At 36.8% G+C, this 17903-nt stretch overlaps 1 protein-coding gene across 1 annotated transcript; it reads right to left on the minus strand.

Annotated features, from left to right (window-relative positions):
• Positions 1-243: 243 nt before the first annotated feature.
• LOC135695375 (uncharacterized) lies at positions 244-15790 on the minus strand. The gene is made up of 12 exons (XM_065214446.2): positions 15372-15790; positions 9980-10311; positions 8984-9223; positions 8313-8610; positions 7772-7873; positions 7188-7421; positions 6831-6935; positions 6223-6305; positions 5620-5698; positions 4750-4810; positions 3973-4133; positions 244-2407 (listed from the first exon to the last, which is right to left on the minus strand). The coding sequence occupies exons 2-12, from the start codon at positions 10276-10278 to the stop codon at positions 2360-2362; spliced, it is 1710 nt and encodes a 569-aa protein (XP_065070518.1). The 5' UTR covers positions 10279-10311; positions 15372-15790; the 3' UTR covers positions 244-2359.
• Between the last annotated feature and the right edge of the window lie 2113 nt (positions 15791-17903).

Raw genomic sequence — 17903 nt, forward strand, 5'->3', positions numbered from 1 at the left:
CTAGAGAAGTGGACAGAAGTGAGTTGGGGGAGGGGGAGATGTAACCGTGCCCACGGAACTGGGATGAGTTTCAAGTTTGTTAGGTTTATCTGATATCACCTTAGAAACCTTGTTAATCATTTGTTGCTAAAGTAAGTATACTTTCAACAACATGGTAACTCCTTTGAACAATGGTTGTTCTTTAGGAAAGGATTTCCCAACGTGGGAAACAATGGAAGGCAACTAAAAGAAAACTAAACATAATGATTTCAACAACAGTGCTATATATATTGCAAAATTAGATTTTTACAATCATTAATATAAGATTTCAAAATACATACCAAGATGCTATATACATAATAATACCTATTTTCGTGAATTGAAATGGGAACCAAACTGCTATTTATAGAATTGCTACGAATAAGCTTTCGAAGTCTCGGCATACTTTCCTTGGGGTCCTTTTTACGCCAACCCACAAGCTACCTCTCGGCTGTTACAGGATATCCTCACTCGAAGTGAATGCAAAACCAACTTTGTCGAAAAGATGCACAAATCTTGTATTTTACAACATAAGCATTTTCAGGGATGAAAAGACTTTTCTGGGTATAATGAAGGAATTAACCTATCAAAAACAGACATTTCGGCTGTATCTGAGGCTTACGAAATGGAAAATTATTTGAAAAATTGCTCCTTATATATACATTGCTCAAACGACTTTTGAAACTTAACCTGATTTTACAAATGGCTGAGAACTTTCTTAATAACCTCATGAAAATTTCTTAATAACCTCATGAAAGCTTGAGCATCCAGTATTAACAGTTATACACAAATATGCTGAGATACATACAATGCCAGTTGTTCTCGAGGCATTAAATAGTGGGGGAAGTTCTTTCATTTGCAAAAGCAGGGGGTTGAAAATAGGGAACGAACGCCAATCAATATTAAGCTAATTGGACCTGGGTTGAACTATGTAATGATATCTTTGTTTTGACATACTTTATACTGGGTGAAAGCTGGGGTATGAATGAAATGTATGTTTGCAGAGGTTGACTTACAGTAGGATCAACCAGTTAATTGGGAGAATGGGGTCATATAAGGATAAAACAAACCATGAGTGTTCTACTAGTTCTGCCATCAGTGATAATGTAACTCCAGTTTTGATAAGTCCTTCAGTGTTTCAATAAAATTTCTGAGAACAACTGCCCAGCTTCACAACAACAAATCACTCCTTTTGCAAAGGACAAAGTTTCAAAGTTTCGTTTACACTGTACCACACGGGCTAGTGTGTTAGCAAAACGTACAATAACGACGTTCCAAATTTACACGCAGGCTGGATTCACAGCAAAACAATAATACACGATCTCACGACCTTTACAGAGAAATTCTTTAAAGACATCCTACAAATCATAACTCGCAACGCGTCTCGCATCGCAATATGCAATGACATCAGAGCACGCACCATACTGCATTCGACTTCCTTTCATATTCTAGCCATTTTTATGGTTACACATCAATAACAGAGGTAAGTAGACTAGTAAAACATTAACAATGATAAAAACCATTTCTTTTGAATAACAAACCCTATTTAAAGATATTAAATTTTTTGATAATCAAAGGCGATAGAACAGCCGGAAGCAAGACACGTTTAACTAAACTCGGCAATTCCTTGGCAAGGAAAACTCGACTTTCAGACAGCATTTGTGAGCAGTTGCCCGACTTGATGCCGCAAAATGGCTTGAAGAAGGGAGGGGTTTCTTGTGTTACAGAAATAAAGCTAATCAGCAATGGGAAGGGGTTCTCTTGCACAATGTAAGGCTAACGATAAATTTAATGGGTGAAAATGTAGCTAAGTACTTGAACAAATGGAAAACTTTATTGGCATTAAAAAATGCAATATTAATAACAAAATAAGTTGATTTGGAGACTTTCGGTTTAAACACGTCAACATATTAAAAACATGGTTACGGACTATGAACGTGGTCACCTGTAAACTGAGTACAATAAATCCAAAGCAGTTTTCTTAAAACACTCTATAAATGAAGTAACGTCATCTGCCTAACTGCCAAACATACTTCTAGGGACCATGGCATTATGGATGCTTCTCAATCCTAATTCTAAGAGTCAACTGACAGTAAAAAGAATGGAAGAGTTTCTGTCTGCGCGTATTAATTACAAAATAACAAAATTTATCGTTAAGCAAGTTTTGAATAATTAAAATAGACGTATGCACAGTCATTTGTAGGAATATGCTCTTTTTGCAGGATAGGTGCTCCACCGTAAAAAGAAAATCAACAGCGCCGCATTGCAATAGACCAAATTCTCCTTCAATCCAATGACGTCACGTAACAAAGCAACATTAGCCAATTGAAGAAGTTACCATTCACATGCATCTCACTTCGTCGCGGCAAACGGGGCAAGTTTTGTTCGACTAAAAGTGAGAAGTAAACATACGGTCAATCTATTGAATCCTTCAACCAAGATTACAGTATCAATGTGATTAAAAAAGCAGATAACGAGGATTAGAATCCAAAACCTAGGATCTAAAGTCCAGGTTTCTACAATCCTTCAATGAATCTAATTGAATCCTATTCTTTGCAAGCGCGCAAATAAGAAGAATGAATGCCAAATCCAAGCCCAAAAATATCTATTATTAGCGACCTCTTAACAATGGAACATTCAGCAAAAATATAAGAAACAGCAACTACAAAAAGGCATTGAGGGTTGACGACTTGTGCTGAATTCTATTTCTGTGCTCAATACAAAATGAAAAATTCATGGTGGACAATACTAAACTGCTTGATATGACTGAACATATTATAAGCACATTAATAACTTCAGCCTTACAGAAACAACAAAAAATGATTTCGTTCGTTTCTAAAAAACCCAGCTGAACCCTCATTAAACAAAGTATTCCCCTAAAAACAAAACAACGCTGTGAAATTTGCGGGCAAAGGGTTTCTTTGATAGCGTGTCTCAGAAGCACGCTCCGAGAGAAGATCATTTTGCAACACCTGCTAGCTTTCCATTAATATGCTATTTATGGTCCATTTCCCCTAAAGAGCAGCTGCAAGACTAAGTTTCAGTGAAGACAAAATACAAAACAGTGCCACCTGTTTGCAGATAATACGAATAGCATTAATTGCAAAGAAGAAGACGCTAAATAGACTCAACGTTTGTTAATGAGAAAAAGGCTTTCGGCATTAATCATTCGATGAAGAGTCAGCTTATTAAAAATTCTTTAGACAGCAAGCAGAATGTTTTGGTTCTCTACTTGACTGAAATATGGCAAACTACAAAGCATGCTAAACAGCAATAATTCCCGGGGGTCAGCGTATCTAAGTTGAAATGCAATATCATAAATGCAGAATTACGCATGATCGCCGTGAACCCAAGTTTACGTAATTTTCCTATGATTGATACGAAAATTTCTCGGAGTTATTTTTGAGATACTGCAACGAACAGCTGCACATATCTCTCTTAAAAATCAGAATAGCAAAATGTCAACCAAAAGTGTGAATTCTAAGATATCGTTTAACTTTTATTTCTAGGAGCAAAGCTTAAAACACCATGTTGTGTTAACAGTTATAAAGGCCTAGGCTTGAAGAGATACGATATTCCAGGCAAATGTAAATTATCTTCCAATTTTTCAATCACCTTTTACTCTTGTCCAAAATTCTCTTATCCCCCCTTTCTACTTTCCCACTATCCTCTGGTATTTGAGAAAGTAAACGATTCTGCATTTTTAACTATAAATCCTAACTTCTGGAAATCCTGGATCGTATAAGTAATTGTTCGCAAATTTCGCAACAGAGTCGCAAGTTTTCAACAGTTTTAGACCATTCAAAATCACTACAATATAGCGAGCATTTGTCACGTGTCAGGGCGTGGAAAATATCACATGTCAACAGGAAGGGATTATTCTCCCTCAACTCCCGTGCAACCAGGTACAGTAGACCGGGACGCACATATAGTAGGCTGGAAGTACACGCTTACCTTTAGCCATTTATCGATGCATTTCGAATGGAAATCGTGCGTGCATGGGAGTTTTCTGATCTTCTCTTTGTAGCTGTATTCACTCATGCATACAACACAAGTGGAATTCGTCTCATCTGCTTTCGATGCGCTGTATCGGAAGGCGTGGATTCTATCGATTTCTGGAAACAGATAATACCGATTCATTATTTTCAAATACTGTTACACGGACAATACATTTAGTATATCAGATTAAAGAATGGCACCTTCAAATACTCCATTTCATCTGACAACATTTTTCAAACTGATAAAGCTTAACAAAAACATGCTGGGGCAACAGGAAGCTTTCAATCTAGTTTTTTGTTATTGTTCCTTATGCAGGGCAAAATGCTGTCTCATTCATATTATTTTCAAGATCTTTTGAAATACTAATATCTTTGTAAAATCATTGTAATATTCTCTTTTCAAAGCCGCTGTTTTTAAACACACTAAACCTCCTAAAGATTGAGTGGCTCCTACACATGAAGAGCCATTTCACATAAAATTTGTATCAACGTTTTATTAGTTTTTTTTAACAAGAACAAACCACGTTTATGAAAACTGACGAATATAAAGCGAAATTGCGTTCTTGTGGCAAATTTTGTTCAAAATTGTATCAATTTATGTTTTGGTAACAAAAAACATTGATACCTTTCTAAAAAGCAAGAAACAGATCAAACAAACATTTAGGTTCGAGCCAAAAAGCATCCATTGGTCGTTGTTCGATTTATAATCTTAAACACGGAAGTCGTGGCTTACCAGTCTTGCTAAGGCCTCTTGGCTTCGCAGGTCCTATACGCTCGGCAAGGGTCCACAGCGCCTGAAATTGAAGAGAGAATGCTAGGAATTGCAAACAATAATAGAGAGGACTGGAAACTTTTAGCAGTACCCGCTTTAAACCTGCTTATACTCAAGGACGGACACAGTGGTCAAATATTGGGGGGGGGGCAAGCCTATTGCTTTAACATTTCGTCACATTAGATGACGTCACATTTCCCATTATTTTAGAACATAAGACTATTGTCCTCTAAAGTATTGGGAGCGGTCGCCCTCCTCACCCCCCCCCCCAAGTGTTCGCCACTGCTTGTACTACAACCTTAACTTCAAGCCACTAGCAGAATCCCTATGGAGAACCCCAGGATGATTAAAAATCAAGGGCTTTATCGTTAACTTCTTTTGCGGGTCTAGAAGCTTTACCAAAGAGATGCCGACTGTTGTGAGTCTAGAAAGCAAGCTAAACTCTAAGAAGGCCTAAAGACAGAAAATGAAATATTGTCTTGCAGTATACCAAAGAAACAAAAGTAATACTTCTTTATCTATTCATCAATATAAACTGGATATTTCGATAAAAATAATGGATATGTATGTATATAGTGGATCTGGATAATTCAAACTTTAACTTATAGCTTGAATTTTGCACTTATAGCATAACGCACGTGATTCTGACACAGCGATAGATTAATAAGACCTGCATATTAAGGAGATACATAATAAACATGTGACCGCATTCTCTAAGCAGGTGCGCAGACTGGCTAGTCTTAACAGGCTATATGGCAGCAAATCAATGATGGAAGGCAAAAATAAATAAAAATAGAAGATAATAATTTCTAAATTCGACAGCAAAGTTACCTCATAATCCTCGCCCTCATCATAAAATGTTGATGGGAAATGGTGCAATCTCGGCGTGGCTGATGGATTTATGAAATGACTGCGGAGAAAGAATTTTAGAAAATGTTACTATAAATCTTGAATCTTTATATTTTGAGTCTTTTCACGTCAAGAACCCTGATTTGTCTAGACTTATCTTTTATTTGAACGAGTATGTTTTCATTGTTAGACTCTTCAACTGCGAGATGGATAAGCGGTTGCTGATTGGTCAAAAGCAAGGAACCAATAAAACGAGATATTAAACTTTGCACGTGACTTTCGATCAGAAACAGTTCATCAGTGATATTCATTAGCATTGATTTACATCATTCGTTTGTTATTTGTTAGTAAGAATCAACACGGCCTCGTGTAAATCCGATTCATTATCTGATGGGGCACCAAGTTGTTACTCCAAGTTTCACGCTTAATTCTTCATTCAAATCAAGCCCCATTGCATGACTTGCTAAAAAGGATTTTGATCCACAGAATTCGAAGGAACGAATTTATTGGATCACTTAAAAATAACAAATTGGTGAAAATAAAAATTTTAATACGAATATGTTGGGATAATAGAGATATACTCACACATAAGGAAACAAAAAATCAGGAACACCTAAATTCGCAGTTGAGAAGAGGTTGGAAAATCGTCGTCTTCGCGATAAATGACTCTGCGAAAAATGAAAGGGTTCTTTGAGTAAAACAGTAATTTCTAATCGCAAAAACCTACAACCCGGCGCAAATAAGAGTCCGGAAAAGCGTCCATTTTTCCTCAGGAAAATATGCATAAGCTCTGAAAGTGTTGCTTAGAAAAAACACAAAACAAGGAGTTGTTTTGGTGTAGAAACTTAGCTTCTTTTGTTGTTGACTGAATAAATGCCATGTAATTTTAGCTCTGGAGCCAATATCCAGCATGGAAATCTGGGGGGGGGGGCGGGGGTGGTAATAGGTATATGCAACGTGAATATGACCGTTTCAGGGACATTTGTTAATAACAAAATATTTCATGGACTGTGGGCATACGTTTTAAGAAAGGTTTTGGTACGGGGGTTCATGGAATTCTCAGGCTTCAACAAATTGTAAGGGATGTTGGACATTCCCACAGCAAGCGAAAAGCGAGATAGACTCTCACGTACCAAATTTTGAATCGTTAGAGTTTAATATAGTCCAACAAGAAACTTTTAGCGAATACTTACCCACGCAAGGTTTGAATGGCTGCTAGCATGGGCCTCGTTTGGTCTTGCTGACATCGTCGATGTATTTTGTGGAGGTCTCAATTCCCTAAGAAACTCAACTTCGTCCTGAGTAAAGAACATACTATTGTCAGTATTCAAATTTCTGCAAGGTACAAGGGGTTCTATCGCCGACATTATAATGTATACGCAAATAGTGGTGCCTCCCAATAGACCTTATATGAAAGATGCATTTCTCTATGTCTCTATACAGTTAGGTATATTATAATACTGTGGGGTACCTTCAAAATGGAGAGTGAGAAATTTGCTAAACCAAGGATAAGCCAGAATCTCCAAAATAAAATTCAAAAAACCTAATACCTCTGCACTCCTATTTTCTTGCGGGGAATCCGATATTCTTATGAAAAATCCATTTCTATTGTTGTTGTTGCTGCTACTGTTCACATGCTGCTCCAGCCTCGATATTCTATTACGAACGTGATTGATTCGCTCTTGCGTTTGCTGACGTAAGCGGTGCACGTGATTTTCATTTTCGCGCCGTCGTTCTTCACGTCGATCAATGTCTTCTTCTATAGTTTCTAATGGTGGAGCAAGCTAAAAGAACGATGAGAAAAGAGTGCTTCAGGTTCTTTAACTGAATAATACTTATTTTGATTCCATAAGACAGTAATGCACAGCTACCTTCAGTACTTCATCTTGAAGTACAAAGTTCCCCCTAACGAGCAAACAAAGTGTATTCGAAGGGCCTAAATTGAATGAATTCATTGATTTTTTGACTATGTTGTTGCCATTGACATCCTGGAGCACGACGAAGCATTCCACCCAAAAACAATGTCTAAATCAAACAATAACATTAATCGAAGCTCCCTGTTTATGAAGTGACTGGTCTCTCGGCTCAGCAAGAGAAGGAAAAAAGATACATTGAAGGAAAATTTGTTCCTTACTCGATTCTGATAGGGTGCGACAAAAGGCAGCGAATACAATGAATCCTCTAACAACATCCGGGTAACTTCATGGTCCCTGTTCCGCGTAGGAGTTTCGGCTTCCTGGAAATAAAAATCATCTTTTATCAACAAATATTAAAAATCAATGAGGTTTCGACATATCAACCAAAACTCTGGAAACTGCGTCACTCTTTCAGAAATGATGTAATGCCAATGAACAGAAAGATAAAAATCAAAATAAATAGTTTTCATCCGTGAAATTGCTTTCTTATGACAAACTAACACTTTTTGGTGTGGTCATAGCACTTAAGAAAGGGTCCTCTTAGACAGCAGTAGTATACACCTGAAACTATTATCTTACTTTGAGCTCAAGATTCGTTTCCATCAAATTAAGAATTTCCTGAGTGCAAAAAAACATTATTCCATGCTTTTGAATTTTTTTTACAAAATCTAAGACTAATTTTATAGAAGATATGTGAGTTTGGCTGACGTGGGCTTTGGTTTTCAATTGTAATTGGATTTTAAAAGGAAAATGAATTACTTCATCTAAAGTTATAACTGGAGGTTCTGCATTCCTGAAGTCGAAAGATGGCGGATTCCCAATCACTTGATGTGGACCGATGTCCCTTTGCGGGGTGTAAGCGGGACCGTCTGAAATGACTCGTGGTGCATCTGTACATGGGTTTGAGGGGTGTGATAACCGATTGAACATCCTTGACTCCCTGGCATTGGCCTCTCTTCGAATCAAAGTTTCGCGCAGTGTCCTTCTGAAGCGCTGAAGATTTTCGGCAACAGATTCATATGAGTTTGCTGTTTGCTGCCGTCTGTCAGATGGAGGTCTGTGGAGAGAAGCATTATTTTTGTAAGATTCAGAATGAAACTGGTTAAATATCCAAATCGTTTTAAACAGTTAAATTTTGAGGCATCTTTCGTTTTCTGAAAGAAATCTGAAAGACAACAGCTTAGGCCAGTTTGGCTGTTGATCTCAAAAAAGTGTACTGGTCAAATCCACCGTATATTTGAATTGGATTCTCAAGAATTGTCTGATGGTCCTACTTTTTATCAGCTGACCAGTCACAGCAAATGCACGAGGCACGAAAAGCAATAACTTCATATTCAATTCACCTAATGACAGATAAGTGAAAGAATACTAGCCGAATAGAAATCTTTAGTATAACAATGTTTTATCCTACAGACAAATTTACAACAAACCTGTTGGCATCGAGAACAATAGAGGAATCCAGATAAGGACTGTGATTGATTTCTTCTAGAACCCTGACCGACGCTGCTTCGTCTTGGTCTGTAACGTCAGTGAGATCAATAAAATCTGGGTTGTGTGCATTTCCTGTTTGATCTACTCGTCTCCTTTTATTTTTTCTACAAGAAGATCTGCTGTTGGTGCGGGGTAATTCGCCAACTTGAACAGCTTCAACCGAGTCTATATCGTCATGTCTGTGAAAGTGACAGGTGCAACAATTCATTTTTTTGACAAATTTCATCGAATCCAAAAAAAAGATCCAGAAAAAAACTGTTAACGTTTCTTTCTGTTGAAAACTAATATAATACCATGGCCTTAAAATGAAATTAGATACAAAGATTAAAAAATCATTGTCTCTATTTTTGGAAATAAAATCAAATGTCATATTCAAAACCCACACTGCAAGACTAGGCCATTCCAAAACCTGAAAAAAGCCAGTGGCTATTTTGACCACTTTTAATATTGATTGTTGTAAACGACAAAATAAAAACTGTAGAAAAAATACCATAGATAAAGAATGAGGCAAATATATCACCACAAAAAGAAGTAATTGAACAATACGATCAAATGCATACGTTTTCAAATGTCTGGGGCCACTTGGATAAGCGGCTGACGAAGTATAGAGTATATATAAGTAAAAATATTGACTGAAGTGAAGTTTGACAGAATTGGATGTGGCAGCATAAGGCGAACTTCCATTTACTCCCATTTACTCCTATAATTCCATTTCCTTTGATGGACTGTTCTCATTTGTTCTGGCCAATAAGCCAAAGATTTGAAACTTTTTCTGGGGAAAAGGAAGAAGTAAGTTTTGGCCTAGGTGCAATCGCTGAAAATCTTCGTTCTTCAATCACAATCCACACTTAGGTAAGAAAACATGTGTTAAAGGCTAGACAAATAGTTATTAATCTAGTAATGCTCCATTGATCAACAATTTTACGAACACTGACCTCCTTTTCGTATCCCTAGTGTTACCAGTCCTGTCTGGCAGTGCTGATGGCTGACTTGTAGTTATGTTATTGGCAGCTGATGGAGCAGGCTGTCGTTCATGTTTTATGAAGTCTGGAATTGAAAAGTTGTATATGGGTTTGGTGGTGTTACAAGCACCTTGCTCTGAATAGTTGACTTCATGTAAATCATCTTCTGTAGTGCTTGACCGAGGAGATGATGTGTCAGAGCTTGCTCCAGGGACTGGAGACAACTCAAGTCCACTATTACAGAGCTGATGATAGGATGCAAGTTCCCGCATAACTGTGAAGTTGTTCGGTGCTTATCTTTAGATCTACATGATGAGAAGAAAATCTTGATGACATTTTATTCCAAACATTTCAACTGGTTGAGTGTTGAACTGACTCAGAGAGGCAGCAATGTACTGAGCATTTGAACAAAATAAAACAAAAAGTTTAAAGAAAAGTTTAACAACAAAACTACTTTAGTGGGACAAAACTACTCTATCTTTAGTGGGAAAATTCAATAGTAGGATTATTTGAAATTCACTTCAATTTTCTTGGCTCTTGAACTTTCTGATTTTCACACCTTGAATGTGGGTACGAGTAGGTGAAAAGATGCTGGAAGGCAGAATTTCAAAAGCGGTTGCCTGAACCAACCTCTAAATGCTTTAGCACTTTGTGATGCCAACTTCTGGAATCAAACAAGCTTGAATTGTATCTTCAAACAAGTGCTTATTGGGGTAGGGAGCACAGGACAAGATATAGTGGGTTGATAGATAGTTTTCGTAACTGGAGGTTTGCCTGTTCCCAAAAATCTACCTGTCAACTTCAACACTAAAATTCTAATGAAGGTGATAGTCACAAAGTTTAAATAATTATCAAAGGAAACTCTCCAGCCTCTGAAGTTTTCTTACATGCTCCCTGGTTTTAACTTAGTTGAGTTGTAATTCTGGAAGTGGACTTGTGTGTATCTCTGATATGTCTCTACATTCTTATATGCAATGATCATAGGGAAATCTAGCTTTCCCTACAGTGTCATTACCCAGGCCTGGCCATAAGACTTTTACAGGGGTAGCAGTAAACACCTTTCCTAGAAATTTCCCAGTGAACAATTGGTAGATGAATATGAATGGAAACAAAGGAAAATTGATTTCAAGGCAAGCAGTCTTTAAGGAGAGCCTGGAGGGGAGCAAGAGCTAGGCCAGGCCTGCAATAACCCCCCCCCCCCCAGGAGATGTATCACCTTCAACAAGGAGCCTATCAAGTCAGGGGTAAAAAGAAAACCAAAAGTATAATATAATAAAAAGTATAATATTAATGGCTTTAAAAAAGCAAACATATTGAAACATTCTTAAGCATTTTGTCTGACACTCCTCAGAGTATAAAACGTCAGACAAAAGATGAAAATCCTTAAGTAGGAAACATACATATATACCCAGTTGTGGATCAAAATAGGAAGGTAAATCAGAAACGTGAGAGCATGTCAATGTTAAGGTTACCCAATCAGTGCCAATTGCCTTTTGAAAATAGTACAAATGGAGTTCTGGGGTGAAAACGAATACCTTCTGTCTACATAATAGTATGTCAACAGAAAACAAAAGCAGAAAAACCGCTTTTGTATGTTTAAACTAAAGGAAGAGAAAAAATAAGAGAAACCTTTAAGGATACCTACTGCTTTTTGGCATACTGATAAAAGTTACTTCGGGGATGGATGTGATAGTGCGCACACCTCCATATACCTACTGCTGACACAAGCATGATTTATCATGTAGAATTAAGTTTAAAACTTGATATCAAATGCTTGTCGGGAGCAAGGAGGAAAACTTGTTCAATTATTAGATAAGACAATAGATTTACACTGTTGGTTCATGGTGAACAATTCCATCAGAGTACAGATGAATGTTCCAGGTTTTATTTTTCAGTTTAAACAGCTATTACAAAAAAAGCTCTATTAAGCTCTTGGGGGGGCTTATTTATTTTTTTCAGTCCTAAAAGGGGGCTTAAAAGAGAGGAGGGTTATTAGATAATGGGCTTATTGATAATTCAATGTAAAAATGTAATAAAAATGCCCTTATGCAATTTTATGCTATCAAGATTTCATACGAATGTTCACAAAACTTTGCTAGATCTTGAAAAGGTTCTTAAAATCAATTAAAAATAATTTTCTCATCCTCTTCAGAGTCACTAGAATCAACTGATAACCCCTGGGACATCTTCAAAACAATTTTGACTGACTTTTAAGGCAGACAAGTAAATATTTATATGAACCATATTTAATGCACAGAATTTTATTGTCATCCAGCCAGCCAGCCTGTAAGAGACCCACAACTTAAGGTAGGGGGCTTATTTTGAAGTTTTGCTTGATAAGGGGGGGGTTCTAGAGAGGGAGGCTTAAAAGAAAGGGGGCTTAATAGAGCTTTAACAGTAATTTACATACCAAAGATATTATATTCGATGTTTCTTTTTTAAACTTTATGACGAAAAGTAGACTAATTTGGTTTTTAGACTAATTCAATCACATGCCTGATTATTTAAAACAAAACAAACCCATCTCAGCTTATCTAATGACACAACTAATTCTATATATACAATATCATGTGATCTTCACAAATAAAAATTTATTTCCATATAATATATCTTTGTAAATTGCATCACTTTTATTTAGTGATTGATAAACTGATTGGAGTGAATGAACACATTTATAAAAAAATTAAAAGGGATTAACTTTCACAGAAAATACCCTCTGCTTAAAAAATCACTGTTCAATTTTACAAAAACAACACATGTGAAATCTAATGATATCTGCTTTCTTTTTCATACTTTAATCATAAATTTAAAGACAGCATAAAACCTAACACCATTTTTTCTCAGATTTGGCTTGCTGATGGAGTGCGAACAACCTCAGAAGTAAAGAGATCTAACAGATTTAACTTTATAACCAGAGTTTATTCAAAGGAGCTGTCTTCTAAGAGAAAGCGGTGAACAATGAGATATGGTCATTTGGATCAGACACGTAAATTTTATCTGGAAACCACTCATTGTTTAAAAAAAAACAACTCCAGCTGCATGAACAGGAATCATTCAGATTTCAAGATTTAAGGTGAAGGAAGCGGTCCTTCCATTCTTAATGCCTTTTAAATTGTAGAAATATGGAAATCACTGTCTCCAAAAATCAGTTTTAACTGTGTAGCAGCATGTTTCAAGATATAGCCAGAGAACAAGACACTCATCATTCAACTTCAAAACCATTGACTACATGAAAATATAACTGTGCACATGGCAGTGGTCAACACGATGTGAGACAAGATCAAACATAGATCTAATATATTTTGACAAAAGCCATTTGCAGGACAAGTGCTTTCAAATTGAATAGCAAGCATTTCAAAATATGATGTGGAATTAGGAGAAAAAATCAATACAAAGGATTGGTAGGATTGGTTTCTAAAAAGGAAAATGGCTGTGGGGAAAAATTCAAAATTGTACCGTTTTTAACACTCATAAATTTTGACCACATCGGCTTAGTTTATCATAGATTATTTAAAGTATTTTTTCCACTTTGTTCATATTTGTTTAACTTAGATATCATGTATATTCCTACAGGACAAGACAAAACAAGACAAGTTCTTATCATGTGTTTAATCTATATTTTTGTCTGTGTTATATGGAGCAGTCTTGTTTCAGAACCATTAGCACATGCCCCTCACTGAAATTTTCAAATTGGCAAACAAGTCACTCCTCTGTTACTTTTTTTTCAATAAGGCTTGTAGGTCGAAATGGCCCATCGCCAACACACTTACTATAATTACAAGTTAACATAATTAAAAATCAACAATAAATCTCAGAAAACAGCAAACAGCCAATACAAAGATAAACAGATGAAAAAAATGATTATAAGCTAGAAAGTTTATGCTACGAGGATAAGCACATAGAGGACTTCCAAAAGATTCCCGTGATTCAAAAGCCAGTGATATGAAGTTAGCTATTGATACCAGACAATCCGTATCTTCTTGACTCAACAACCAAATAAACTTATCACAAAGTTCAAGTGACGATATTCTGGGAAATTTTGAATAAATCATAGATAACATAGAATTCCAAACAGTCTCGTATAGGGGACAAACTGATAAAAATGAATTTTGTCCTCTACAGCAGTTCTGTTAAATGATTGTTACAGAAACCCTAGATCAACTACCTTTTGATTCTTCCCTTGTTCTAGATCTTTTCTGTTCTGTTGAATGCTGAATATATTTGACAATATAAATAACAATTGATATTATTATGGCAGTACATTGTAAAGATGGCCTTTGATGAAATGAACAAGCCTGCATAAGCGACAAAAGGTCAACTCTGTTTTTAGATGCACCCTCAATGCTTCAATATCTATATAGTTGCCCAATTTCCATGCTCTGCAAACTGGCTCAATGTTTTCAGCATCATAGATAACAAAGGCCAGCACCATTTTCAGCACCAGGTGCTGAATAATTATATATTGTCCATTGTTATCAAAGGTGAATCTAAAATTCTTTGCCATGTGCCCTTTAAACTTCTTTTTTAGACATTACTCCATTGATGGGCATTTGACTACAAAAACAAGGAAATACCACAAAAGGCCTGTTTGTGTGTTTCAATGTCTTATATGCAGACTATAATAAAGCTATTCAATCAAAACAACATACACTCTGGCAATTTCATCAACCTATCATTTCTTCACATTACACAATCTATTATGCCCAATAAAAAAGCAACTCCTGTGCTAAATTATACTTTGTTTGAGTAGGACTTGTGCCATAAAACTGGAAAATGATATCAAGGCTACTATGCATTGAAACCTTAGAACAACAATTCAACAAAATATTCAGTATTTGGCTCAGGGTAAAAAGGATGGTCTTAGGTTAAGAAAGGCTGGCTTTTAGTGGTGTCACCTCAGAGAATAAGGCTTTGTGTCATACGCCCAAAGCCTGCGAGATCACATTGTCATCACAGCAAGGATTTTTATCAGGTTGCGTTTCACTGAATTCATGGCATGGCAATTAAACAAGGCAGAATGTCTGTCAGTCTATAGCATCAAACATATCTATGGCTTGGTGAGAAAAAGCCTTGATATTCCCAACAACTGCATTGAATAACCTCAGGAAAACACAGGCCTGATTTTCGCCCAAAGGTTCAAGTGAAACCATGGAAAACACTGCTTTGTTCCTTCAGCAATAATGTTTATCTTTTGCCAAGGCCGCCTCGGAAGATACTGTTCCTTCGAGACTGCCTCAAAATTACGAGTATTGAAACTTCGAGGGTTGAAAAAGGAAATCACCTTCAAGATGGAGGATAAAATATAAATGTATAATGATCTACGACAATAACAAAACCAGAACAAAACAGTAAGAATAAAACTTACTTGGCTCGCCAAACTTTATGCTGCCTTCTACTGTTTCGATCCTTCCTTTCATCAACATCAAATAATTTAGGCAATTCACGAAACAGCTTTTTAGACAGTCAACATCAAGCAGGCTCACATAAAGATTTCGCAGCTGATAAATTTTGATAATCCTTAGGTTACAATATATCTCCTATGCCAAACTTTTCATTCGCTTAGTTTGGCCTAACAATTGATGCGTTGTTATTTCTTTCCCTAAACAGCAACGACTATCGTGTTGAAGCAACCTACGACTCTTGAGATGTATTTCCAAGCATCGACGGTAAACTGAAGCACTAAAGCTGACTCATTTACTAAGTTTTCAGTATTTCTAAGGCTCTTATAAGCTAGGAAATTTCTCACAGCTTCGTTGCATTGTTTCACCATTCCAATAAGATGCTGCGCGCGCATGAGTCTGCAACTATTCATGATCGCTGACCGACACATTTCATTTGTGACGTCATAGAATTATCAGCCTTATCAACGCCAAAAGTTTCCCATGATGCATGCGTGTTATAAATAATGAATAAACATGCATAGCATCTTCGCTATCTGTTATTGATAACTTGATTGATCTTCTCAATTGTGGTTTCTTGTTGCCTAAGTAAACCGTTTGAATATACTTTTGCACCGACCGACAGCTTATATAAGCAAAAGAGATTTAGGAAGCTGATAAAGGCCATCTTCTTTCCTGTTGTAACCAGCCCATCAACCACCTAAAATGAGGAGCGCAAAATTTTGAGCTCATCTAAATTAAACAATGCAAGTTTATTTTGCTACGATGCCAGTTAGATATGATTTTCCTAAGCACGAATGCATTTCATGCTATGGAGTCCCAGCAACGAGCCAATTCCTGAAGTTCTGTCTCAGCATTTCATGAGAACATTGCACGTGCTTTGATAACCTTCGAAGCCTAGAACTTTTATCATGTCAAAGACATTTCTTTCTTCTTCGTAAAGATGCTCATAAAAAGAAGGGGGGATGCGGAAAAAATTCGAAGGGGGCCGTCACCATTCTGGGCGTCTTTGATGTTATCAACAGTTTATGAAAAGAAACCCAGTCTAGGCTCCTCAACGAATAATCTGATCTGCCCAGCTGTCTTTCTGAACATTGAAAAATGCTACTAGTTGAGTTTTATTGAAGAGAACGTTGATTTGGGTGTTAAGCTCATAGTCTTGTCCCGTCCATATGTTGCAAATAGAAATTTGGGAAAAACCAAGCTTTTCATTTTTCACATCTAAACAGATTATCTTTCAAATCTCAAGGATAAAAAGCTAGACTGGTGGAAGGTGGTTGAAAGAAAATGAAATGGAAAATGAGTGTTTGACGATAGAAAAAGTGATAGGACCATGGGCCCCGACATAGGCTGGAGAGCAAGGGGGTCAAAGGGAAATTTACACTCATAACACAAGATTTTGAAAAAAGCTCTATTGTAAAATAGTGGGGGCATGGCTCCCCTCCGTCGGAGGCCCTGAAGACTATTTAAACCAGAAAAAAGGAAAATGTCATATCATCCCTCTGGCTCGCTGGGTGATTTGGGCCCACTTTCTAATAACTTGTGAGGAAGGTTTGCCTTCTGGGATGTTTTTGCCTGGAGGAAGGTTAACAACATTTCTGGACTCTGCTTCAAAATCGAGGATACATTATAGTGGGTTCTTAAGAAAGCAAATCAAAGAAGCCATAAAATGGTACCAAAAAAACTTTCGATTTTTCATGAACCAGATAATGAATGCTTCTTATTTCACTTTTTTCCTATGTTAAAGTGTTTACATTCCCTGCTTCAAGTTGTTGTGAAGAACGCAAATACTCTGGTGGTGAGAGAGGATGTCTAAAAGTACCCCCCCCCCCTAATTCTTAACTAGTGATGCAGTAAAGAGCGTCAGTGAATGAATAATAAACGTCTGAAATCTAAGTTAATAACCTAATAACACCTTAGCTTTTGATCTTGGCTGTTTATTTCTTCGTTTCCATCCTTGTCAGATAAAACCAAACCAACCTCTATAGCACGTAAACATTTTCTGTCGCCAATTCCAACAATGTACTCAAACGAAAGTCCTATTTTTTTAAATCAGTGCTTCTCGTTCTACCGTTGGTGTTATAAATTTTTCTTAGAATAAATCCTGCAATGTATTAATCTTTCTTCACACAGTGAATACTTTTAAGTTCCGAGAAAAAACAGGTAAGTATTTTTTGCATCGTTACATAATGCTGACCAGGGGCGGACTGGCTCTGAATTTAGGGCCCGGACCAATTCATCGAGAAAAGGCCCCGAAAATCAAAAATAAGTTTACGGGTAACCCCAAAGTTGTTTGCTGCATTACTTTTTTATACTTGCTTAAAACGTTATTGGAATATTGCTTTTAATTCTTATTAGTAACCATCAGGGATGTAGGCGTAGGTGTATACGATTTACAAGGGGGATCTACAATCCCAAGTCCAGGTCAGTATCATTTTCACTGGAAATTTAATTCTGACGTAGGAAAAGAGATGAGAGAAAATCATGACGTTGCGGAG

This window comes from Rhopilema esculentum, chromosome 2 (genome assembly GCF_057945365.1).
Source record: "Rhopilema esculentum isolate cy_ngs chromosome 2, ASM5794536v1, whole genome shotgun sequence".
NCBI classification, from domain to species: Eukaryota; Metazoa; Cnidaria; class Scyphozoa; order Rhizostomeae; family Rhizostomatidae; genus Rhopilema; species Rhopilema esculentum.

Bases quoted from the DNA above. Each gene is read 5' to 3' on its own strand.
- LOC135695375 (XM_065214446.2), bottom strand. From the start codon at position 10,278: ATGCGGGAACTTGCATCCTATCATCAGCTCTGTAATAGTGGACTTGAG. The intron at 4,811-5,619 runs GTAACTTTGCTG...CTTCAATTTCAG, and splicing joins ATGAGGGCGAGGATTATGAG to GCGCTGTGGACCCTTGCCGA. The intron at 4,134-4,749 runs GTAAGCCACGAC...ATCTGTTTCCAG, and splicing joins AAGAGGCCTTAGCAAGACTG to AAATCGATAGAATCCACGCC.